Source organism: Perca fluviatilis, chromosome 11, assembly GCF_010015445.1.
Source record: "Perca fluviatilis chromosome 11, GENO_Pfluv_1.0, whole genome shotgun sequence".
NCBI lineage: Eukaryota > Metazoa > Chordata > Actinopteri > Perciformes > Percidae > Perca > Perca fluviatilis.
In genome coordinates, this window is record NC_053122.1 from 33,444,310 (window position 1) to 33,470,868 (window position 26,559).

The 26,559-nt window shown below is 42.8% G+C and overlaps 1 protein-coding gene across 2 annotated transcripts in view; it reads left to right on the plus strand.

Moving 5' to 3' along the window:
* Positions 1 to 26,559, plus strand: part of hs2st1a (heparan sulfate 2-O-sulfotransferase 1a) — a 39,416-nt gene that overhangs the window by 10,108 nt on the left and 2,749 nt on the right. For both annotated transcript variants that reach the window (XM_039815452.1, XM_039815451.1), the window contains 5 exons: positions 13,908 to 14,161; positions 15,817 to 15,902; positions 16,196 to 16,334; positions 17,201 to 17,298; positions 26,164 to 26,321. In XM_039815452.1, the coding sequence (XP_039671386.1) occupies positions 13,908 to 14,161; positions 15,817 to 15,902; positions 16,196 to 16,334; positions 17,201 to 17,298; positions 26,164 to 26,321 (735 nt within the window). The remainder of the gene's footprint in view (positions 1 to 13,907; positions 14,162 to 15,816; positions 15,903 to 16,195; positions 16,335 to 17,200; positions 17,299 to 26,163; positions 26,322 to 26,559) is intronic.

Sequence of the window (26,559 nt, forward strand, 5' to 3'; positions counted from 1 at the left end):
TTTCTTCCTCTCGCTGTGATCTTGTCCCTGCTGTGGACCTGGCACTCAGATTCCCTATGAACCCCCCTCCCCCCGGCACCTCACATCTCTGTTTTTTTTTAAGCTGCCCTGAGGGGTATGACGGGAGAATGACTCATTTGCTTTCACTCGTACGGTGCACATTGGCATCTCCTACCACAAGCAGCCGGTGGCGTCTGTCGCCTGGACCTGCCTGCTGAGTCACTCCCTGAAACGTGCCGCGCGAGCGGCTAATGGAGGGGAGCCCGCGGCGGAGATGGGCGTAGGTGTCGGCGATGGATCTGTTGTGGGAGGAAGGGAGGCATGAGTGCTAATGGTCGTACTGGGCTATTGGCTGTATTGTTGGAAGCAGGCCTTGATTGGGGCCGAGGATTTATGGCCCCTGGCGCACACTTTGTCTGACAGGGAATGTGTTCCACTGCAAAGTGGCAACCCGAGCCAGCGTGGCGTTTGCTGGCGTATTACGGTGACAGACAGGCTAATCGGGGTGTTATGGACGGTTTCACACCCAGGATGTAATTGGAGGCCGTTCTAGAAGAGCACCCCCCGCTCCCAACACGCACCCATCACTCCCCTCGGCTGGCCTCTCCCCAATATTCCCATCCCCACCTCTTCACACAAACACACTTTCTCCACCCCCACCCCCCGCAGCCTCACATCCGTCTTCATTTCTTCACGTGGCAGAGGTGTCAGTTCACTCAAGTCGAAGAAATGGCTGTCAAACATCATGTGGCACCAAAACCCCTGCAGGCCGAATTATGTTGAGTGAACTTGTGGGGGGAGAGAGACACAAGTGGAGCTCTGACTGATGGCTGATGAGTTATTATTTCGTTGAAGTGACAAATCAGACGCGGGTCAACGTACGGTCCTGCAGAGGTGCTCAGAGTGAACATTGATCCATTTATCCCAGAAATAATCAGTTTTTCATTCTCCCCACTCTATTTTAATGATGGTAAAAGCTACAAGATCAAATTTAGACTCTCTGGGGCTCACACATTACCTTGCCTAGGCAAAAACCTGTGGGGTTTCAGACCGATAAAGGAGCCTTTTGGTTGTAAAAAAAAAAAATACGTGACCGTGTGGGTGTCCCTTTCCTCTCTTCTTCGCTGCAGAATGAGCAGTGTTTCTTTTTCTCTCCGACACCATTCAGCTCCTCTTCTGGCAGGGGGAGCGGCCAATACACCTCTCTCGTGCTAATAACTCATAATGACTGTATTCTCAACCAGCTCCTTCTGGATCAATAGTTGGTAAACAACTTTTTTTTATTTGTGTACCGAGTCTCCTTTGTGATATTCAGATCCCTCTTGTGTTTTACTAACCCCATTGGATGAGAGCCTGAAAGGAGAATATTCGCCCACGGCTGGGGAAAGAAGGTGCTATCAAAGGAGGAGGAGGAGGAGGAGGAAGTGTGGAGGGAGGAGGGGGGTAAAATTAAAGAGATGATCTAATTTTCATTGCAACACAGAAATATTTAAAGCCCCAGCTTGTGAAAAATCATAAGGCCCTACAAAAACAAAAAGGAACGAGGAAAGCACGCCTTTGGCATTTTTACAACCAATTTCATCAGAGGGATGAAGGAGGAAAGAAGGTGGCGCTGCCCTTCTGCTTTCTTAGCCCCTGGTTCAACTTTGCTCCGATTAGTTTTTGAGTTGGCTTAGAGCTGCCTTTATCTTGTTTCGCTGTTACACCAGGCGTCCTCGGGGACCAACTGTTAATGTGCTGCTACAACACTTTTACAACACGTTTCCCCTCCTCTCCTTGTCAGGCTTCTACACCTCTTTTCTTCCTCCTTTTCCCTCTTTCTTTCTGTTGTCTTCTTTCTTGTCTCTTTGCATGAATGGAGCGAGCAGCATTGCCAAATGGCCTGAAATCTTTGAACTTGGAAGTTCATTAGACGGAATACAAACAAGTACACGACAAATGTGTGTGTGTGTGTGTGTGTGTGTGTGTGTGTGGGTGTGTGTGTGTGTGTGTGTGTGTGTGTGTGTGTGTGTGGTGTGGGTGTGTGTGTGTGTGTGTGTGGGGTGGGGGTGGGGGGGGGGGGTGGTGTGTGTGTGTGTGTGTCTCTCTCTCTCTCTCTCTCTCTCTCTACGGCTACACACAAGGTTGATTGGTTAGGTGTTTTGTTATTAGATTAGTGTCTGTATATTCTGTCCTATCTCTCAGTAATATTAACGGTGCACCCATCCAATATTAGTATTGCAGTTGATGACCTTATTAACAGATTGGGTATAAGTCAGTCAGTCAGACATGATTGATTGAACAATAAATACTGCCTCGTTGTCACTGTTGTTTAAAAAAAAAAAAAAAAAAAAAAAAAAGGAAATACAGTTTTATAAAGCTTCAAATTAAAATTTGCACAACCATCAAAGGACCCAGCCAACATGGGACGAACGCTCCCACTGGGTGAGCCAGAGGCCGCCCCGCAACTAACAATTATTTTAGACATTGAATAGTCCGCCAGTTACTTTTGGGACGAACCCATTAATCTTTTAGCATATTTGAAAATAGTGAAAATGCCTTCCACAATTTCCAAGAGCTCATGGTAATGTCTTCTAATTAGTTGGTTATTTAACTTAAACTGATTGTATACAGTGCTATATATATTTACGTACATAACATTAACTCAATCAATTAATTATTTATTAATTAATAACTCAATTCACATCGACAGCACATGCAAATAACTTTAGTCTTGCCAAGAGAACCATCTGGAAGGGTTTTGAAACTATTTGACTAACCCTAACCCTTATTCTCCCTCTGATTGGCTTACCCTGGTAGCCTAGAAATCTAGACGCACCCTAGCGGCAGCAAATTTAATTTGCGAGCTGGAAAAACCAAACTCTGGTCAGGCCAATCACATCGTGTATAGAGTCGGTGGGCGGGCTTATGGCTGCTGCTGCTGCTGCTGGGACTTCTGGAAGACTTGGAGTTAAGCTTTTCTTTGAGAAAAGAACAAAAAACGGCACTGAAATCATTCTTTAAAAAAGGAAGATCTGTTCGGAGTTTTGCCGACCGGATACAGCAAAAGTTTAATCTATCAACTAGCTCCGCTACCTTCTTCGTTGCTCTGCCTGGTTGTAGCGCTATCCAGAGGGAATTTGAAAGACAACCATTTATCCCGCCCCTTGGATTGAGTCCTGTCAATGGTGAGTTCCCAGACCCAACATCTTGATGTGGGTCTGGCTTGCCGAGGCCCAAATCACAGAACGCGTGTGCGTTAATCACGCATCAAAAAAACGAGTGCCGTTAAAAAGGAAATTGCATTAACTCATTATTATCAATTCATTTTTGCCCTAGTATCGACCTAATGAAATGTCTCCATGTGACCGAGACTGTAATATAGTGTAATAAAGTTTGATATAGTCCCCACGCTTTGATTGACGTTGTAACATTTTGTTAGAATAGTTTGGTCGGACATTTGGGTGCGTTATGCTTGGAGCGTCTACTGTAGCCCCGAGCTGCTAGCCTCAAGCCGAGATGAGGAGCTAACTACAGAGCTTTGGTAAGCTCGCTTCTTTCTAACTCCACACCACCAGATTTGTTATTTATTTTTTTAAACTTGTAGTCTTCAGACCCAACTGACACTGACCCAATACATTACTTCCTGCTGGAGCCACAAAAGGCTTTATACTAGGGCTGCACGATATGAGGAAAATATCTAATTGCGATTATTTGGACTGATATTGTGAATGCGATATTTATTCACAATGTTGTTGGGAATGATCATTTTTGTATCATTATTCTCATTTTCATTGAAAAATCTTAAAATTTTAAAAGAGTGATTTATAGTGTGGTTTATACGAGGATCAAGATTTTTTTTCTTAAGTCTGTAGGATAGGATTTGTAGGCTGGGTCGTTTCTGCAGCACCACAGTACTCCGAATGGTTTGACACATATTTTGCCTTTAACAAATACCCTGCAATTTGGATATTGCACTAGTCCATATTGCAGTTTTGATAATGATGCGATTAATTGTGCAGCCCTACTTTATACCTATAACTGTTAACCCATAACCTTTTCAATATGCAGTAGTATTCCCCAAGTCGTGCAAACAGATTTTCATGTGTGAAATTTGGAGGAGTTCTTTTTTTAATGTTGCTGCGAGCAAAAAACATATTCTTATCATTTTAGAGCTTCTCTCATCTTGTTATGCCGGTTGTAATGCAAAAGAGATTTTAGTGGGTAAATCAAACTGAAACTGTGAAAGAGAGAAATAAGATTTTGCAAAGTGGGGGGGATCGTTTTAGCACCACCGTAATGCTGGGTGTCCACGGGCAGCTTTTTCAACCGCAACTCCGCTGTATCTGTGACGTGCAGCAGATTCCAAACGAAATTGTGTCACCACAACATGATGCCGATGGTGTACACGTTTTGCAGACAATTTGCTGTTTGTTACGTTTCTGTCAGTCTGTCAATCTGGCCTATCACGAACTATTTGGTAAGTTTTTTTTTAATCCAGTCACACACTTTGCCGCTTTAAAAGTTGTGTTTAGTTTAGTTGAAGCAGCTAGTCGTCATTGCTACAACGCTAATGTTACTACAATGCTACTACAATGCTACCGCCATTGACTTACATTACCTTGCAATTGCGTGTGAATTGACGCCGTATGAAAATCTGTGTAAGGAGGTTGGTTGGTGGTGGCGGATGGGTAAAACACGGGACTTTCACCCAGGAGAGCGTGTGGCGTTTCCTTTCCACGTTTGTTCTTTTCCTAAACCCAACCCCCACACGCCACGTGGCTTTAGAAAGACGTTGCAGACTGCAGTCAGCTGTCTACAACGTAGACATACACGCGGACAGCTGAAAATGGGTACAGATTACACGCCTCTTGGCTTTAGGAAAGTGGCGTGTATGTTTACGCAAAGTCATGATGTCACGTTGAAAACAAATATAATATATAAAAACTCACCAGGAATACCCACTGCCTGGGCAACCGTTTTGCCAAGCTAGCTGTTAACATCCCTGCAGTCATACAGAGACCTATCATGAAGTAGGCTATAGGAAAATTTGCTCGTCATTTGAAATATAGCATGTGTGTGTATACACGGGAGAATATATTGGAGGCACGTTCGCGAGTCTGCCCGCTCATCGGCTACCGCTCTGCAAAGGTTGGGCTCGGGACTCAACTTTGGGAGAGCGGGGACCAGGGGTGAACATCCGGGCAATTTGCTCATACCGCTGTTCTCATAGGGAATGAATTGAATCGCTGCGCTCTGCCGTTATTTCAGCTGCCTGTGGAAACCCGGAAGAAGTGATGTGTATTTGCAGCCTCAGGTGACCACGCACAACGATCCAAATCAAATTCCACATACTGTAGCGACATCAGAATCATACCAGAATCTAGAGACTAGAGTGAAAATGGGGCCTGCTCATCCTACCGCAGTGATCCTCTGATGGCGAACACAGGTACAACATCCTCACTGGGGAGATGGCCTGCTGCAGATGCTGAATATAATGAGATGAAAGAAAAGACGCAGCAAACTAAGATATGAAAGACCCACAGATAAGCCTGCAGAGATGAAGTGATAACAAGTTGAGCTGGTGTCGTCGCAGAGATGTTCTATATAACGCCGCTCTGTTAACACTCTGTAGCACGTTTCTGTGTGGGACAGATTCTCTGCGGTGTTCACCTGTCCCTCCCACTCATCATTAAAACTATGAATAGCAGTCGTCTGCACCGTCTTAATAGAGTGTGGAGCTCTCCCCGGACTCCCATGCATGCATTATTAATTATCTGTTGCAGGGCCGAGAGACATTCGAGGGAAAGGGAACATCAGATATCTGTGTAGCAGCTCGCAACCTGATCTACGTTGTTATGCAAACATTGTTTGTTGTTATATTAGGATATGAGGAGTCTGGGAAACACTGAGAGTTGTGTTTCAGTGTGTATCCATATGCATTCGGCGATTTTTGTAATCCGTGCAAGTTTCTTCCACCTCACGTTCTCACAGATGTGGCTGCGGCGTTTGTGAGGCTGTGAACATTTAGCGGCGACGGAGACATTTCCTCTGTGGTTCCTCTAACAAATGCATTTGATGGCTCTTCTCTTCTAACAAGAGTTACTCGGATAGTTTCTCCTTCCTTTTAAAGCACAAAAAGGCCTCTGAAAATCTTGGCTGATACCCACTGCTTAGTCATTGACACTATGTGCCAAGATGAGAGCTGTCTTACCCCCATCCCCTTCTCCCCTCCGCAACCTGTCAGACCCGTCTTTACTTAACAAGGCAAGGCAATGATGGGATCTGCCATCTGTGTAAATTGCTCCATAATCTCATCTGACTGGCTGTTTCTGATGAAGCAGACAGAACGTGGCCCCCTTAACTCTTTCTGTTTTCCCAGACATTATTGGCTCACCTGTCAGACAGCACTACCGCCTTCAATCGCACGAAAGACGCATCAGGGGAAGGTGGGCCGGTTGAACCACGACGATTATCGTCTCCATCCATCCCAGATTGTTCTCATTACTGTCGGAAACATGGCTTGCATTTCGACTAGGAATTCAGAATAGGCCGCATGTGGCTGGAGCTCGTTTTAATGTACGCCCCAAGTTTAGTCGAACAGCTTGTTTTTCATCTGTAACCCATCTGTAATATCCCATCCTAAGCTGCTGTACACTTTTCGAGTCTGTTGTCCAAAAAACTAAAATAAAAGGTCATTGCTGAAGTTTCTCGTGTTAACATCTTCCTCCTCAATGACTCTCAATAGAGTAATTGTGGTCTCGAGACCCATAGCCCAAACCACTTAACCACTTTAAACTGTCTGCACAGTGTTGTCTGTCAGTACTGACAAGGCCCAGTTTTGTCTCTTCTCTGTATCTGAGGAATGCTTTGTCGGCATTCCCTGACAAAAACCACGCTTGTTTTCAGCATGCTACTTTTGTCGGCGGGGGGGGAAGCAGTTTCCAATATTTTCAGGATACACAACACAACCTTCACATGGATTGTTTGTGCTGAGATCCGGAGGCCGGCGCACCTCCATCATGCACCTGCCGTTTGGAGGTGGAAATCTGGCTCATAACCTAACCGCACGTTAGGTGTATATTGTTATTTCATGGAGCGTATTTCAAAAATAAAGAGGCCAGGAGGTGTTTTTCCATCTCTGTGTATAACTAATGAAGCTGCCACATACAGTCTGCCGTGTGCACTGTATTTAATAGGAGGTGACAGGGTACATACTTAATGCACAGAGCGCTCAATGGAACCTAGTCTGGCATTGCCAGACCTTGCTAGTACACACAGCATTCCGGGATGGGGAGAAAAACGTGCTCTGGTTTATTGGCATTTCTTTAAACCAATCACAATTGTCTAAGTGCCGGACGGAGCCACGGTGCCGCTGCAAAATAGCCTCGGGAAGGAACTTGTTTTTGTGCAACGTGTGTACGTTCAAAGGTTGTTTTAGTCGTGCAACAGAAAACTCAGATTGGACAGATAGTCTAGCTAGCTGTCTGGATTTACCCTGCAGAGAGCTGATCTGACAGTGATCAAATAGTTTGACCCCTATTTCATCAGTCTCCATGTTACTGAGACCTGGTCCATGTCTCTTCTTTAAGTAAAGGTAAAGGTACTTTATTGTCACATACACATACATGTAGTGAAATTCATTCTCTGCATTTAACCCATCCCTCAAGGGAGCAGTGGGCAGCCCTTCCTTCTTCTTCCTTCTCTCTCCCTACCCTCCCAGCTCTCCTCTCTTCCCCAGCTGTACTGTGCAGGGACAGAGTAGAGAGAATGAGACCTTTCTTCCACGGAGCGTCAGTGTCATACTTGTGTGTCAAAGCCAGTGGGGAAAAAAATCCCTCAGCTGCAGCAATTTTCCCATTTTTTCTTTTTCAAAAAGCCCACCTATACAATTGCACATTAACTCCAATGCACGTCTTATCTTTCTGCATGTAGCATAAAAAGTAATGGTGTGTAGTTTCAAATGTAAAGGGAGTTTTTTCCAGTGGGCACGGCCGCGTACGTCTCTGTTCCCGCTCCAATACTGAGCCCGTTTTGAAAACCCTTGAGGCGTTTACGAGTGTTCTGAACACCACAATCAAAGCGCTCGTTTATCCGTCTCCTTTTTTCTCCTACCGTTCTCCGCAGCTGCCAGCAGCGTTGTAAAAAGCTGCACAACCGATTCCTCTCTCAGCAGGTTTCATATTCCTCGTCATCACTTAAATAACAGTGGTAATGCAGGTTCTGCTCTGTTAAATCAGGCCTGAATCTCCCCATCAGTTCGGACTTTATTGGTGCTTCCTCTGATTAATCCCCTTCTCTGCTAAACCGATCCAAAGACTGAATGAATAAGAATGATTAGAAATTCGGAAGTGCACGATTTATCAAAGTGTTCGTAAGTGCTGCAGTGGTGACATAACTGCCCCCCCTACCCCCCACCCAAACCTGGCACCACAAAACAACCGCGTGCTTCCAAGTCTATATAGAGGGAAGAGGGAGACACAGCACCAGCAGCAGCACCAGCAGACTAACTTGATTTTTATACAGCAGCAACCTAGATCTCCTCCCTGTCATCCTCCATTGATTTTGCAATCCAGTGGCATCCGGGCAGAACCATTCAAGCCGTACACCTCAGTCTGCCCGCTGATAGCCAATCTCTATTACCCACATAGCCCAAGGCTTCGGTTCGAAGGGCTAACCCCTCTCGGGGGGGGCGGAGGGGGGGAGCAGACAGAAGGAGAGAGAGCTCCGACTGGCGGATCGGAGCGATGATAGATTTATGTGCCGCTCGGTGAAAAAGGGATCATCTTCTCCCCTCCACTTTTATTATCCCATCAGATCTGACGCGGTAGCAATATTACATGACGGCCTGTCACATTTTTGCAGATCTGGAAGGCGAATATGAATGATGATTTTCAAATGCTTCCGTCTAACCAGCCGCGAAATTGCTTCAGTAAATATGCTCCAACTACCAGCGCTCTGTCTTCCTGCCGTCCCTCACTCTGAATGGAACCCAGAGTAATAGGCTTGTAGTTGTCACAATGTTTAAGACCTGTGTTGGCTTCACGGTTCATAATTAGCTTTTAACGCACAGAGACGGCTTGAGGGGAGGAAACTGACGGAAATGTGGAATGAAAGGAGGCCTGCTGTGTGGCCATAGTAATTCAGGCTTTTGTACTCTAATTAAATGACCTCAGAAGGGAGCGCTGAGCTTAAGTGTGTGTGTGTGTGTGTGTGTGTGTGTGTGTGTGTGTGTGTGTGTGTGTGTGTGTGTGTGTGTGTGTGTGTGTGTGTGTGTGTGTGTGTGTGTGTGTGTGTGTGTGTGTGTGTGTGTGTGTGTGTGTGTCTGTGGCGCCCTCTGATATGGAGGTCTGTGCCAAGTGTATTCAGTCTCGCACTGAATAGGGCGTCTACTACAAAGCCTAAGAAGATCTCTGTGCCCGCTTCGCCTCCTTGTTGGTTGTTGGAAATATGCCACAAAACACCATGTCTTTAACAAGTGGTTTCTGGGCCAATTCGCATAGTTCAGGATTTTGTAGTTGGGGACACAGTCACCCCCCGGTCTTTTCTCACTCTCCCCCACCTCCTCTGGAAGGAAAAAAAACCAAGACACTGCCAACCTTCCCTGCAAGCTTGAGCTACACAAAAGCTTAAATGTGTGTTTATGCCACAGCAAAGCAAAAAGAAAGCTTACATGATGATGATGCATGTTCTCCTGTTTGGCCCTGATGTCAACAATTTAATAATGGACAAAAACGTAGCTTAAGTCTGTAGCACATACTGGCTCTGATTGGACTGTCAGCACAATGGAGGTGTATGGGATTTAATTTGTGGTGCTCCGAGCATCAACTTACTAACACAAAGACAGTAATGTGTTTTTTCAGAGACTCTGTCCCTGTTACTCCGGATAATCCACAGACGTTGAGTATTTTTTCAATGGAAAGTAGTTCAGTAAAAGAATTCTTATAAAACATAACCCATGCATGGTTTTCCCCCAAAAAGTTGTTTAGCACAGTCTTTTTGTCAGCGAGGGCCCGGAGTCACAGACTGATGACAGCATTAATGTAGGGCCCAATAGATTCTGTGATAACCGAGTCATGGACGTTAGGCGAAATTGAGAATTTAAAAGCTCTAAGACAGTCTCCATAGGGCCCTACATTAAGTCAGAGCTCAAATCTAACTCGAGATTTAAAAATATGACGTCTAAGTTTCCACCCAAGCTGCCCCACTATAACTGTAGTTTAAAGAACGTCTTAAAAATACAGTACAAAATAATTCCCAGTGGCTTAGGCCTGGTGGGGGGGGCAACCAGGTTTTCAATACACTGGGGGAAACCCTGCCAAGAGTGAAAAAACAACAAGGAAAAGTTAAACCTGCATTAATAACAGATTTTCTTTGGGGCGCAGTCTACATGCTCCAACATCTAAGCCATCCCCTTCATGGCCAAGGTGTTGGCAAGCAGTTGCGTGTTTACACATCCAGCCAATATGGAGTTTTTGGTCTCTACCTCAACTCCTGAGGGAAATACCGGTTAGCCTGGGTAAACCCTGATGAACTTCCAGCAAATTTGAGATTTGCTCTGCAAGTCAGTCTGGTGAAGAGCCCATTCAAACCCATTTCCAATGTATCCAAAATTGAGGCACCAATCACAACTGCTGAGGCGGGCTTTACGACAATAGCGCAGCAATAACGGCGAGCAGCTTTTGTTTACATTCAACGTGACTGCTACCGAAGCGCAGCGTCACCCAGATCGTTGATCCGGTCTGATTGGTTGAAGGACTATCCAATGTGCCCAGAGGCATTTGATCGGCGTCCGTTGGTGACGCCCCTTTGGAAATGAACTGTCAATGAACCTTTCCCAGACCCACTCTCAGTTACAACTGAGAAGGGTCTGGTGTCAACCACGCTAAATACCTGTCTCTTTAGCTGCTAAATGCTCCACTGTGTTCACCAGCTAGATGCTAACTGTGTCTGCCTGCTGTTTGGACCTGAGTAGGTGGCGTACAGTGCTTTACTAAAAACAGGTGTGTGTTACTGCTGCTGGAAACAACACTGTTGAAAGCCATAAGAGTGAACAACAATATCAAACGTATGTCCAAAACCGTTAATTCCAAAAACATTATATTGAGCTATTTACCTCAGACGAGGTCAGACGAAATCGCCTCGGTTTAAATATTTGAAAAAAACACGGACAGACGTAGAGCGTGATCTATCGCATTGATTTATAAAAAAGAATTTTAAATGATGAAATATGGAGATACATGACGATATGAAAGTTGTTTTGTATGGAAGGCTGTAAAACCAAAACAATGAGCTGAAAGACCCAAAGAGCTGGGGGGAACTGAAGTCATTTTCTGTGGGTTTTTCACTATGAGCCAAATCTCTTACACTACACAGTCATTTGACCCAGTAACAATATACAAATATTGATGATTTAAAGCAGTTTTAAAGTAAGGAAGAAAAACCTATTTAAGTATTCTTTATTAAGAGTTTCAACACCAACTGAACTAATCTGCTTCATCAGGACTATGTGGGAGTGGTTTGATGAGATTTGATTGACAGTGGTCTGGTAACACATGCAACCCCATAACATGTTGTTTAGATTCAAATGTTGCTAAATACTGATTGGTGCACGGAGGTACATGACATCCCCTTTTTCCAACTGGAGCCAGTGAGAATAGCACAGATAAAAAAATTAAAATAAAACATGATTAGAGGAATCTTGCATGTGAAATAAACACAGCTATTTTAACTTTGGCAGAAAATGTTTGTGTAAGACGCTTAGTAAGAAGCTGATTGAGAAAATGTTTTCATGGCCCTTTAAGTGAAGCAGACACCTGGTACTACACATCAGACTAAAGGCACATTATAGTTATGACTTGTGTTGTCACGGGTTGCACTCTGGCTCTATTTTTTGAATACCGCTGTCTTTCTCTGTCTGCCTTCACTTGTACACCATCATAAAAATAACCCCCTAAAAGGACATTTGAGCCCAAGCGATAAAGTTCCAGCATAGCAACTGTTATTGCTGTTGTTGTTGGCTAAGGCGTGCTTTGGAAGGACACGTGAATGAATGTCTCCATCGCAGTTGTCCAGCATGCTGACAGCTTTCAGCCATAGCAGCCACCTGGCACGTCTCCACGCTATCGGCACAGAGCAGCAGTTGCGAGCGTGCGGAAGCGTCACGCCTCTGTCCGTAACCAGATCCAGCCTTGATGAGTGGAACATTAACAGCTGCTCAGGAGGGTGTAAGAGAGGCAGCAGCGAGAGTATTTCTGTGTGTCTGCATGGTGTGTTGTGTGCGCGCCCACGTGTGCGTTCGCACAGATGAAGGAGAGGGCGGCAGAATCCATTTGACATCTTAATTGGCCACCGGTGCCAGATGCCAGCCTCTAAAGCCGTTCAGTCCAGGCTGTAACAGTGTCTCACCAGCCAGGCAAGGCTTTAGGAGCCTGCTGGCTTCACTGAGTGCTCCCACGGGTATTAGGTGCTCCAGTGTTGTGCTGCCTCCCCTCCACACACAGACACACACAGACACACACACACACACACACACACACACACACACACACACACACACACACACACACACACACACACACACACACACACACACACACACACACACACACACACACACAAGCACCCTTCTTCTTCTCGCTCCATACTTCCTACGGAGCACTCTGAGGCATTGTCAACACCAGTCAATCTGAGGCAAAATTCAGACGCAGAAAAGCCAGAGGGTAACAAAGGCCCGGGCTTCTTTGTGTTGAATCTATTCACACCGAGACATTGAGGTCTGTCTTTTCTGCCGCTTCGTGCAGTGTTTGGATAGAGATACCTCCGCCCTCCTCATTTATAGCGTATTGATGTCCTGTTGAAGTCCAGTCCGCTATCAAATAACTGTGGCCTTACCGTCTAACTACTAACCCCTAACCCTCAGCCCGTCGCCTCTCGCTCTTCACCCTTTCACCCTCGTTACACGAAACTAGGTTGGAGAAATCCATTCACGCCATCTATGTAGAGTCTGTCAGAACCACACAAAGTTGTACTTGGCCATATGACAGGTACATTTATTTGATCCAAAATGGGAGCAACAAGACACTTCACTCTGCGGTTAAATTAGGAGAGTGAAATTAAAAGTAGGGGACTGATATTAAAGTGGAATCTGATTAGCGAACAAGAGAGGTGGTATCGCAGCGTGAAATAGGCTGCTCACAAAATAATTAACTGATATTCCTGTTTGACATTATTCTTGATCCTTGGTGTGAAGCAGGAAAGTTTTTTGTTTTTTTTCTTTTATCTATATGCTCTTTAAAAGAGACCGCTTGAATGAAATGGAAATCCATTTTTAATGAAGTTACAGTTTAGTCTCTCATACAGCGGTGTTACTTCTGACAAGGATGGAGTAATCTCTTTAAAGGGTAGCTTATGTTAAGTGGATTAGGTTATAATTTGATTCTAGATTCGAAGCAGAGATGTCAAATATGCTATCAGCTGAGTGCTATTTGAGCATGAGTTATGAGACATGTCAAGCATTGACCCATACATAAACAAAGGTCTGGGGTGGAGATGTTTATGCTGTGTTTAACTTGCTGCCTGTCTATACTATGCAGTATTTACCAGAATGTGATACTTCCTGGGTTTTTTTATGAAGAGGTTTTTAATTATTTTTGCACCACATAGAGGTCAGAGGGTTTTTCAGCTCCAGAGCCAAACTGCTGGATCTAGTTTGGAGTTTGTATAGACATTTTCAATGGAATTTCCGTTGCTAGGCAACAGCCTGAACCCTTGTTAATTTCCTGTCATATGATGTCATTCACATAATACACTTGGGGCCATTTAGAATGTTTATGTTTACAAGTGTGAAATGGTCTATAATGAGGAAGTCGCCGAAGGACATTTTTGCTCACTACTCGCCTGTATCCAACCTCCTGCTGTCCCTCCAGAACGAGCCATCGCCAGACACGAGGTGCGAGAGATCGAGCAGCGGCACACGCAGGACGGCCTGCGGGAACGGGACTCGTCGGCCTCGTCGCTGTCCGAGGGCCAGGACGACATCGTCATCATCTACAACCGCGTGCCCAAGACGGCCAGCACTTCCTTCACCAACATCGCCTACGACCTGTGCGGGAAGAACCACTACCACGTCCTGCACATCAACACCACCAAGAACAACCCGGTCATGTCCATACAGGACCAGGTCAGAGCCACGGCTGACACACCTCACAGGCTTCCAAAATATACATTTCCCCCTTTCATTTGTAACAGGGCTGAACGATTTAAGGAATAGATAAAAACCTGTCATGGAACATTATAACATGAGACCCCATCTAAACTGCTCTTTGTGCGAGGAACATAGATGTGAATTTCCAGAAATAAGTGATATGTAACATCTTACAAAAAACTAATAAAAAGAGAAAAAAAAAATCATGTTAAACCAAATGTTACACCAAATATTCAACTAAATATTGCATATTCGATTAATCGCGGCCTTCAAAATTAGCTAATCCCATTCTTTCAAATTGCGATTTCGATTTGAAAACGATGAATCGTTCAGCCCTAGTTTGTAATGAAGAGCAGTGATTCCGACCAGGGGTACTTCTGCAGTTGCCAGGGGATACATGGAAAGATTGTATCCAACTACTGTCATTTGAACATTCTGAAATGATTTGATAAAAAGGATATATATCCACATTTTAACATTAAGTCAACTGTAACACCTGAGCACTACATGCTGCAGTTATGTAAGAAAAAACTAGTTAGCAGGCGAGCACAGAAGTTTAGACAGGTAGCTAAAAGTAATGAATAAATGGTAGAAATAAATAGCTCCAAGTAATGGCTAAAGGACACGTTATAAGTACTGGATAATTGGTTGAAATAGTTAGCTAAAAGTAACATTAATGGATAAATGGTCAAACATTCAGCTGCATTCTGATTAGTAGTAGCCTAGTAGGCTAGTATTAGTAGGGGTGTTGACCAAACCAACCTTAAGATTGAGAGTTCAGTTGTATGAGATACTTAAAGGAGAAATCCGGCGCAAAATGGACCTAGGGGTTAATAACAGATGTGTACCGAGTTGACCGTTCTCTGGGATATGTTTTCATGCTAATCGAATGTGACCAGTTTTAGCGCAAACCGCTAATTAGCTTGTAAAGCTAGTCGTCGCGACACGGGTAAAGTAAAAAGGAATATCTGTTTCTATACCACTAACAAGGCTCAAAATAGCACCACACTTCCACGGTAGCATAATGAGGGTCCATACATGTAAACCGAAGCATTGAGAACTTTGTAAGTGTACAGACAGTTTATTAAAAAGATAGATTATAAAGACAGTAGCATTCACGTATACAAGCAGGTGCCATCTTGGGAAAACAGTCATGACCAGTCGAACGACGAACGCCGTGCTTGAGCTATGTTACTGGTTGAGCCTTGTTAGTGGTATAGAAATAGCGATTTCATTTTACTTTACCCGTGCCCTGACGACTAGCTTTCTAAGCTAATTAGCGGTTTGCACTAAAACTGGTCTCATTCGATTAGCATGAAAACATGTCCTAGAGAACGGTCGACTCGGTACACATGGGTTATTAACCCCTAGGTTCATTTTGCGCCGGATTTCTCTTTTAACAATATCCGCTTTTAAATAATAGTTTTTTAGAACATATAATAACATTTTAGAACATACATTGGGAATCGATGAATGGGCTGTGGTCTCAGACTAAAAAAGGTTGGGAATCACTGATGTAGAGGCCTCTTTTCTTGATATTACACACATTATAGTGTATACTTGGTAACCTGTATGTACAAAAAAAAAAAAAGCATTCCATCCATTGTTATAACAATCATGATTTGGTTCAGGTGCGGTTTGTAAAGAATGTGACTGAGTGGAGGGAAATGAAGCCGGCTTTCTACCACGGACACGTCTCCTTCCTGGACTTCACCAAGTAAATACATTGTCTTGCAATATACTGTACTTGCTATGCTGTAAAAACAGTTTTTTTCGCCCTGCCGTGGCTTTCTGCAGGTGACTCCACCTTGTGGCCATTCACAGCTTTTCCCCTACACAGTGTAGTGTAATGATCTAAATGTAGCACATTTGACCTCAGAATGTTTCAACTAAAGAAGCACATTACTGAGCTCTTAAATCTGCTAACTGTGTCAATCTTCAGAATTCATTTTAATAGTTGGATCCAAGTCCAGTTGAATGCCTCAACCCAATCACTGTCATTTCTGTCAGGTTTGGGGTGAAGAGGAAGCCCATCTACATAAACGTGATCCGGGACCCGATTGAAAGGCTGGTGTCCTATTATTACTTTCTGCGTTTCGGGGATGACTACCGGCCCGGCTTGAGACGCAGGAAACAAGGAGACAAAAAGGTTAAAAATCCAATAATAATCATTGCTACTGCGTAAAAGAATCTTTTCTTAAAGGGATAGTTCAGATTTTTTCATGTGGGGTTGGATGAGGTGCTTATCCATGACAAACAAACTAACCGATTGAGGCAGCGGTAGACCAGAAACTCCCGTGTTCTGTGAGGTAAAATTACTATTTTTGTCAATGGAGTCTAGTGGCTTTGACGAGAGCATAGAACAGCTTTATTTCCCCCTGCATAAACTTCTGTTGGATGGCATCGTAAAGCTGTAAAAAATATTCTAAATATCGCGTACACATAAAGCTGATATTAAATGACCGTCCGTTACATTCAAGCCATTGCCAAATGAGTTGCTACAAAGCTAATTAAGGCTATCAGCTCCACACAACTCTCTCTGTATTTCTCAGCATGGCTATGTTCACAAGGTTGGGTCTCGAGCTCTCAAGTTATTTTAAACCTCAGTGTCCTCCTTGGCTACTAGCAACTGCGTAGAGGCGGGGTGAGCGGTCACGGAAGGCTTGTATCATGTGGATGTGTCGACAGTGTTGTTGTCATTACTTAGAATTCCTCATGGAGCAACTACGCACTATATCTTTAAACTGATATAGATATTTTTGAGGTGGTCCTATTTTTATGTAGCTAAAATGGGTTTAGCTGCTGCCCCCGTTACCACAGGTAATACTCTGACTATGGATAAGTACCTCATACAACGTCCGAACCATCCCTTTGTTGCACTTACACTGTATGTGAACAGGGCCTAGATCTACAGTCCTCGTTCTGTGCAAAAAAAAGCATTGCAAAGTTTATCTGAAGTTAATATAAGTGAGTGTTTTCTTCAGAACTTGCTCATGCATTGCGTTTGTGTTTCAGACGTTTGATGAATGTGTATCAGCCGGCGGCTCAGACTGTGCCCCTGAGAAGCTCTGGCTCCAGATTCCCTTTTTCTGTGGTCACTACTCTGAATGCTGGTGAGTGTTCACACACCTGGCGCTGTACTCTGTTCAGCCAACACCGAGTCACAATTGTAATCTTAAGGTTCTCTTGTGTTCTTGTATTTGAATTTTGAAACGACGAAAGAAAGCTTGATTCAGCTCGTCTTTAGTCGTGTTTTCACTTTTCTTACTGTTCATAAGGCTGGTGATCATCTATATTTTATTTATTGTCAACAAATCCCATAAAAAGATCAAAATCATTAATGAACTGATCCTACTAACAAGCATTGTAAATCTGATATAGCATTATTTCTCTATACTATAGAACTCCACTAAAACTAAAAGCACATCAGTGAGCCACACCTTTACAACATGGACGCTGTAGTAGAGCTGGGCCTTATGGAGAAAATCAAATATCACAATATTTTATATTGATATATAAATACCTCAATATCGATATTGCAACATTGTAGGGTTGAATATTGGTGCATTCACAAAATATTTACCCAATGACATAGATAAATAATCATCAGTAATGTAGATATAATGACTAAGTGGTTAAAGGCAAAACATAAAACAGCTAGAACAGTCTGGTATGAAAATGACATCACTTGACTGTAAGGCCGGTTACACACTGCCTGCGTGGCGTGAGCGTGGTGTTTCTGTTGCGTGTCAGCTGCGTGGCGGCTGCGTGGCGGCTGCGTGGATTTTTCTATGTCTTTACAAACCAGAAATGTGTCTGACATGGCAGTGCTGCTGCTGCTAGCCTTGTCTGGACACATGTATTTCCCATTGATAAAATGAAATACCATGTTAAACATAAATATATACTGATTTGATTACAGCAAAGACAACGTCGGCAGTATTGACAGCAAAATAGACTACAGAATATTTCGTTCTGTAATGACAGGTGTAATATTAGAAAATCAATTTTTTTATATTACATTTATATATCTGGATTTATATCAAAACCTAGAGACTTTCAAACATTAACATGTCATGTATTAATATGTATTTGTGTCTAAATGACATATAAACATCTTTTCCTGTTTTATTTTGCCTGGAAACGCTTCCAAGACGCTTGCGTGTCGTGTGAAAAATAGGCGTTGGTTCTATTTCTAGCAGGCACGCGTTTTCGGCGCGGCCTGAGACATGCGTGTCACGCAGGCAGTGTGCAAGCTCTAACTTGTTAACATGGGAGCCGAAATATAAATGGACACACCACGCAGCTGACACGCTCGCGCCACGCATGCAGTGTGTAACCGGCCTAAATCAGCCTTTAAAACCAGGAAAAGACAACACTTGTGTCATATTACGATATCCAACGATATCTTGCCTCATATATCGATTTTGATATAATATCGATATATTACCCAGCCCCACACTGTAGTTTATTTTGACTCAATCCTGCATACACCATTGTGATGCATTAATCACTAGCACACCGAATGGTATAAATCCATGACTGAAAATAGTCCCCAGCAAATGCACTACTTCCTTCTGCTTTAGTAAGGTTTGCTAAAAACTACAGTGCCCAGCTCTTTCAGGAAAATTATTTTGCTTTTTTTTTTTTTTTTAAAGTGAAACTTTTTTTCTGTGCCGTTTTTGTAAGTTTAACATCTTGAGCATGAATGGTTGGGCTTGGGGGTTTAGGACCACAGATAGGTTAGGCAAGTTGTATTGAGAGACTAATTTATCAGTGGGATTTGTGGGAAATGACAAAAAAAAAAACATAGAATATCGCCAATGTATCCTTCCCTCACCTGAGGCAGTTTAGATTCAGTTCAGGTTGAGTTCAGGAGGGATGCTGTACCAGTTATGTTTCATAATGCACCACATGACCCCCTCCTGGTCCTTCTCTATCACTTCTGCTCCACTCATCTTCTCAAGGTCTCTGATAGTTCTCTCAGCCTTGATCCGTTCTCTCTACATGATGATCTGTATCAATCTCACTCTCTCTCTCTCTCTGCCCTCACTTATCCCTCTTACCCTCTTTTAATCTCTCCTTGACTCTGCCCTCCATCTTTCAACCATCTACCCTCCTGAAACAGGTTACTGACTGAAGGTCACACTGCCCGTGTCGGCCTTCCGACAAACCGGCAAAAACGCAGGTCTTTCCAATTATTTTGAATGGGGGTAGTGCGCTTAGGCTGTGGCAGCGATTGCCGCAGGGGGGACGTGCAAAAAAAAAATCATAGCGGGCCTGTGGCAAAAAAGTTGAGACCGACTCAACTTTTGGAGAAACGCAACCGCTCGATGTTAGCCTAGAAATCTAGACGCACCCTAGCGGCAACAAAATAATTTTGCAGCCAGGGGGGTCTAGGCAGTCTCCGTTGACTTGCGAGCTGGAAAAACCAAACTCTGGTCAGGCCCATCACATCGTGTATAGAGTTGGTGGGCGGGCTTATGGCTGCTGCTGCTGTGAACAGCGGTCTTCTGGAAGACTTGGAGTTAAGCTTTTCTTTGAGGAAAAGAACAAAGAAAGGCACTGAAAACATTCTTAAAAAAGGAAGATGTGTTTGGAGTTTTGCCGACCGGATATGGCAAAAGTTTAATCTATCAACTAGCGTTGCTCTGCCTGGTTGTAGCGCTATCCTATATACCCAACATCTTGATGTGGGTCTGGCTTGTTTTTTAACATTAATATGAGTTCCCCCAGCCTGCCTATTTTTATTTATTTATTTATTTATTTATTTGACAGGGACATTGCACAACAAATGTGTTGCACAGACCAGAGATAGCTACAAGCTAATTTTCATCTGTAGTCCTTGGGCAGAGGCAAAGTGACAGCAGGTTTATACAGTGGATAATGAGCATTCCTACTAATAAGTTCATTCACAATATCAAATATAGATAAAATACAGATACAGCACCTACACAAGGATCACCTCAACAGACATGCAATTTCAAAATTTACAGTATTTACAATTATTAGTTTTTTTATTTTTTATTTTATTATTGCCTACCTAAAATTTTAACAGTACCCTAGTTTACCAGTTTTGTGTTAATGATCACAAATCTGACCTTTTTTCAACCACTTCTTGAGATTAATTTTAAACTGTTGGAAAGTAGCACTGTCTCGAACAAAAACTGGCAATAAATTCCACATCCCTGCGGCTTTCACAGAAAAGCAATTCTGTCCAAAGGTAGAGGAACTAAAGTTGACATAACAATCTCCTTTGGAGGAGGCTCGCGTAGGCCACTTCACAAGGTTTCACAAACTTTCTCAGGGGCTGTGGGGCCAAATTATGAAGAATTTTGTATATTAAACTGACATTTGAAAACAAAACGAAATTTTCAAACGTTAATAATTTATATTTCTTCACAATGTGAAGTGAAGTGGTATGAAAAAGGTTTTTTATCTAAAATTTTAAGTGCCTGTCTGTACAAGCTTTGAAGCGGCTGTAACGCAGAATTGGTTGAAAGAGACCAATTTGTGATGCAGTAAGTAAGATGAGAAAATACCATCACGTGCTTATTTGAGGACGAATATATCTAAACTGTGATAAATTCAATTTAACAGTTTTTATCAATTTTGAAATATGCTTTTTAAACGATAGTGTCCTATCCAACACTACGCCTAAATACTTGACCGACTCAACTTCGTGAATCCTTGTTCCTTTTACCACAATTTCCGGCGCAGAGTGAAACGTATTCCTTATTGAAAAGAACATGCTGACTGTTTTACTAAAATTTAATGTCAAGCATGATTGTACCATCCAATCTGAGATTTTTTCCATCGCTCCCTGGAGCACAGCTGCTGCTTTTTGACCTGATTTTGCATGGACATATATAACCGCGTCATCGGCGTACATTTGTACGTGAACGTCAGGACAGATAGCTGGAAGATCATTTATAAAAACACTGAACAAAAGAGGGCCCAAAATGGAGCCTTGTGGCACCCCAACTGGGCAGTCCAAAAAAGAAGACATAGTGCTCTTAATTCTTGTGCAGTGCTTCCTATTTTCTAAATATTTAGATGGTTTAAATATTTATTTTTTAAATATTTAAACCATCATAATGTCTTGTGAGTGAAACTTGTAATGAAATATTGTGAGTGGACAATTTAGATAACAGGATGTTATGGTTTACCGTGTCGAAAGCTCTTTTCAGGTCTAAAAATATGCCACCCACCACCCCCCTTTATCCAACCCGGCTTTAAGTTATTCAACAAAATAACAAAGTGCCGTTTCAGTTGAATGATGTTTTCTAAAACCAAACTGAAGTGGATTCAGGGGATACTCTCCATAATTCAAATGATCCATCAGTTGCCTGGCCACTACTTTCTCGACTATCTTCGAAATTACAGGTAGGATACCTACTGGTCTGTAGTTGGCCAGCTCCGCTTTATCTCCTCCCTTATGCAAAAGTGTAACCACTGCCTTTTTTAGTCAGGGAAGACCGCTTCTCTGATGGATCGATTGATTAGCTGAGTAGTAGGTCGACATAGGGTGGCAGCATTCCTTTTAATCGTACACAAATCTAAACCATAACAATCCTGTGACTTTGAATATTTAAGTTCTTGTAAAATTTTAAGGACTTCTTGCTCCGTGACCTCACTTAAGTGAAACACTTGTTTAGTTGAATCTACATATTTCGTTTCCATTTTTCTATTACCAAAAACAACAACCAAATCATTAATAGAATCTTTAAAAAACTATTAAAAGCAATAGCTACCTTTGATTCTTCTTACGTTAAGACGTTGTTTATTTTCATTTCATAACATTTCTGAGATGTTTTTTTCCGAGAAATAGTATTAATGTGCTTCCAGTGATTGTTTCCTTTAGCTTGTGTTATCAAATCAATAAAAAAATTCGCTTTCGAAGTCCTTAGTTCTTTCACTACTTTATTCCGATAATCCTTGAATAGACGCATATAATTTTCAATGTTTGATTTTAAGGCTTTTTTAAGTAGATAATCTCTTCTCCTCATTAATTTCCAAATGTCTTTTGTCAACCAGGGTAGATGTGCCTTTTTGCACAAGTTAATACACTTTTTAATAAATTTCACCTTGATATTGTTAATTAAATCTAAAAAGCTCCCACAGAAGGAGCCTATTTCATCATTAGAATTCAAAACATTCCAGTCTACCTTCTCTAACTCTTGGTCAAAATGTGCCAAATCTTTATTAGGTATTTTTAAATAGGCCTCTTTCTTATTTGTTCTAAATGTAAATCTATTTTTGTTTCCGTGTTATAAGAATCAAATTATGATCTGCCATGCCTGTAATAAAATTAAAAGATTTTATTATTCTATCAGATTTATTTGAAAATACCAGGTCAATTTGTGTTTTAGAAGTTTTGGTTATCCTTGTCTGTCCTTTTATTAGCTGTTCGAAGTTATGAAGACTTGTTATTTCCTTTAACCTTTTCCTACTGTTATTATCTATCCAGTTTACATTAAAATCCCCTAGTACAATTACTTCTTTACCAAGGGTATTTAAATCTTTTAAAATCTCCTTAAATGATGTATAAAATTTAGCATCAGCAGAAGGTGGTCTATAAACACCAACTAAAATGAATGACATCTGAGGTGACACATTTATGGTTAAAGCAATACATTCCATCTCTACATCCAGTTTATCTTGCAGATTTATCTGTTGGCATTGTAAATACTCTTTAACATAGAAAAGTAGTCCACCACTTCTTCCAGTAGACCTATCCCTTCTAAATATGCTATAGCCTGGAAAGCAGTAGGCTGCCTGAGGAGATGTCTTTGTTAACCAGGTCTCCGAAAGACAAATAAAGTCCAAGTTCGATTCAGTAAGTAGTTTTTCCATCTGCTCGGTTTTAGAGGAAATACTCCTAACGTTTAAATGTCCCCCCAGCAGACCTTTAGGTTTCGATTTAGCGTCCCAGATAACTTTAGCGTGGTTGAGTGTATGAAGAAGTGTCAAATCATACCTCCGTGATTGTAGTTTTGACTGAGGTAGGTTACTTCGCTTATGTCGCAAATTGATCCGTTCAGTGGCGTTCAACCGCCACATGCTCCCCAAAGCTCCATGTTGTTCTCCCTCGGCTCCTCTGCTACTGTTTCCCAACTGATCCAACTCCAAACTAGACTAATTGTTTATTGTTCCTTCGTTCATTGCTCCTTCGCACCATTTATCCTCATGTAGGGCACTTTCCGCTGTACACACAACCTGCCCAAAACACGAGTCTCCATATACCAGTTGGCTTGGTAGATCCAGGTGAAAATGATCGGAGACACTCGCAGCATTTGGTCCAGCCGGGCAGGCGCACACAGAGTCGCCCCTCACTTTGTCAGATTCGCTGCTATTGGAGATGGGGCCTGGGCATTGATGAACGTCTCCCGATAATAGGAGACACAGGATAATGATCAGCGTTTCGCCTTGCGATCTACGCTCAGACTGTTTTTTGAGTCTTTTTTTTGAATGAGGTCATGAGGCTGGGAAACACGAATGTAACAGCCACAATGGTCTTTCCGTAGCCAAAGTGCTTTCCCCCAAACTTGATGGCAACATTTGCCTCCACCGGGTTACTATATCTATTTAAATTCAGCTGCCTTGCTCGTTCCTCTAACTGTGGAACTGATAATGTTAAAATAAACGCATAAAGCAGGACTGGCCCCAGCACACCAAACCTGCTGCACCTGCCTGCCACCATGATGTGTGTATTTGATCTAAAATGCAAATTCCAAAGCCTATGGTCCCCCAGTGGCTAGAAATGGTGATAGGTGTAAACCGAGCCCTGGGTATCCTGCTCTGCCTTTGAGAAAATGAAAGTCCAGATGAGCCGATCTTGAATCTGGAAAGGTTACCTCCCCTTTCTCTGCTTTGCCCGCCCAGAGAATTTGGCCCACCCATGAGAGAGAGACATCATGGCTTTCAAACGAGCAAAGTGGCAGTTGGTCAAGGTCACACCCCCACCCTCCACCTTGCCCCCCCCCTCCCCCCTCTCCTCCTCAATAGCTACAGACACAGAAATGGCACATTCTAAGGAAAGCTCATTGTGGGACTGGCTCTAGTGGCTGTAATTCTGCACCAAGACTGAATTTCGGGAAAGAGACTTCAGATACAGTATTAGGGGACCACTAAGGTCTATATAAAAGAGACTTCAGATACAGTATTAGGGGACCACTGAGGCCTATATAAAAGCGTCCAAAGAGCACCATGTCATGGGACCTTTAAGTACTGCAGTGCATCTCCTCCTCATGTACTGCACCAGACTGGCCAGGTCTTGCGGTTGTTGTTGTTGCCATCCTGTACCTGTCCCGCAGGTGTGACATTCGGATGTGCCGATCCTATGCAGGTGTCGTTACACGTGGTCTGCCACTGCGAGGACGATCAGCTGTGCTTCCTGTCTCCCTGTAGCGCTGTCGTAGGCGTCTCACAGTAGGGACATTGCAATGTATTGCCCTGGCCACATCTGCTATCCTCATGCCTCCTTGCACCATGCCTAAGGCACGTTCACGCAGATTAGCAGAGACCCTGGGCCTCTTTCTTTAACTGTGACCTTAATTGCCTACGACCCTTAAGCTGTTACTGTCCTTTCAACCGTTCATCAGGTGCATGTTCATTCATTCTTTATGGTTCATTGTTTAAACCCTTTACAATGAAGATCTCTAAAGTTATTTTGAATGTTACAAAGGTATCTTTAAAATACAGTGTCCTGAAAAGGGGGTGTTTCTTTTTTTTTATGAGTATAAATAAACTGAAGACAAAAAGGTGGCGTTGCTGCCAGTCCTCTAAAGCTTTGTTTAACGAGACTTTGCCAAAAAGTTACTTTATAGGTTTTAAACAATCGACTTCCTCCCTCATTATTTAATTTCCTGATTATGACAACACCTGCCACTGACTTTCCATTCCTTCCTGTCTTTCTCCTCTCTGTCCTCTGGTCCTCCTGTTGTCTCAACCCTTTCTGGACTCTGTTCACATCTCACTTCATCATTTTCCCTGTCACTGTCTTTGTACCTTTCAGCTCATACTCCTCCTCCTCCTCCTCCCCCTCATTTTTGTTCTTTGCACATTTTACATCCGGCTGCTGAACCATTCGTTCATTCATTCAACCTTTATTCATACTCAAGACAACATTGAGGGGCGGCGCTCATTTACAATGACATTGAGTCAAATTACAAAGATGGAAACAAAGCAACAACACAGGAAAAGAAGCAACACCATCATAAGAAAAACAGAAAGACGGTAAAACTTTCTGAATTTGAAAAATTATTTGATAAATAAATTAGGATAATTAGTAGGCCTGCACGATAAATCGTTATAAAATTGCGATCTCGATTCACCCAAGTTCACAATAAAAATTTTAAATGACTTCAATTTTTTGAAGCATTTGACATCGACATTGACATGTTTTAATTATATAAAGATAGAGGAGTTCAGATAGAGCCTGTATCAGGGCCCTATTTAGTTCAATGTGTTATAGGTCACTATTTTTGGTAGCCTACTGTACTTAAATGGCCAGTATGTACTTTATTTTCTTTATTCATTGAAGCCTCTATGTTTACAGGCTTGTGGTGATGTGTAATGTGCTATAGGTGCCATGGTTCACATGTGCAATAAACATTACACTTCGTGATACAGTCGTGATATCAATTCTAAACTAAAAAATCGTGATTCATATTTTTCCCCGAATCCTGTAGGCCCAATATTAGGATTAGGATTACAATTAGGATGCAAAAGAAAATACAATTATGTAGAGCAATTACAAGAAAGAAGTTTGGAGGTTTAAAACCAGATTTCTAAGTTGTCCAAAAGGCACAAGGGAGTTGATTTTTTTAAGAAAGTGCTGTCATTTGTTCCAGGAGTCAGGTGCACTAATTTGTTCCAGGAGTCGGGTGCACCGAAGGTAAAAGTGGTCACTGTTTCGGCAAGGAAAAAACTAACCACACGCAGTACGTGAACATGAACATGATGTCTCTGTGCAGGAACGTGGGCAGCCAGTGGGCTCTGGAGCAGGCGAAATACAACCTGGTGAATGAATACATGCTGGTGGGAGTAACAGAAGAGCTGGAGGACTTTGTAATGATGCTGGAGGCGGCGCTGCCACGCTTCTTCAAAGGAGCCACCGAGCTGTACAAAACAGGTGCCGTGTCTGCTCAGTAGTTAGAAACCATTTGCTGCTCCCTTGCATATTTTTGTTTCCCCTCACCAATATTATGATATACCGAAAAGCTACTTAATGGCTCACCCACATTGCCGTTGCTTAAGTGTCTGTGTGCTGTGGTTGCATATTAGCAGTCTGAATTGCTCCCCTGAGAATTGAATTGTGATCAATATGCACTCAGGCCTCACGCCGGCTACAACGAGTAGCAGCCGGAATG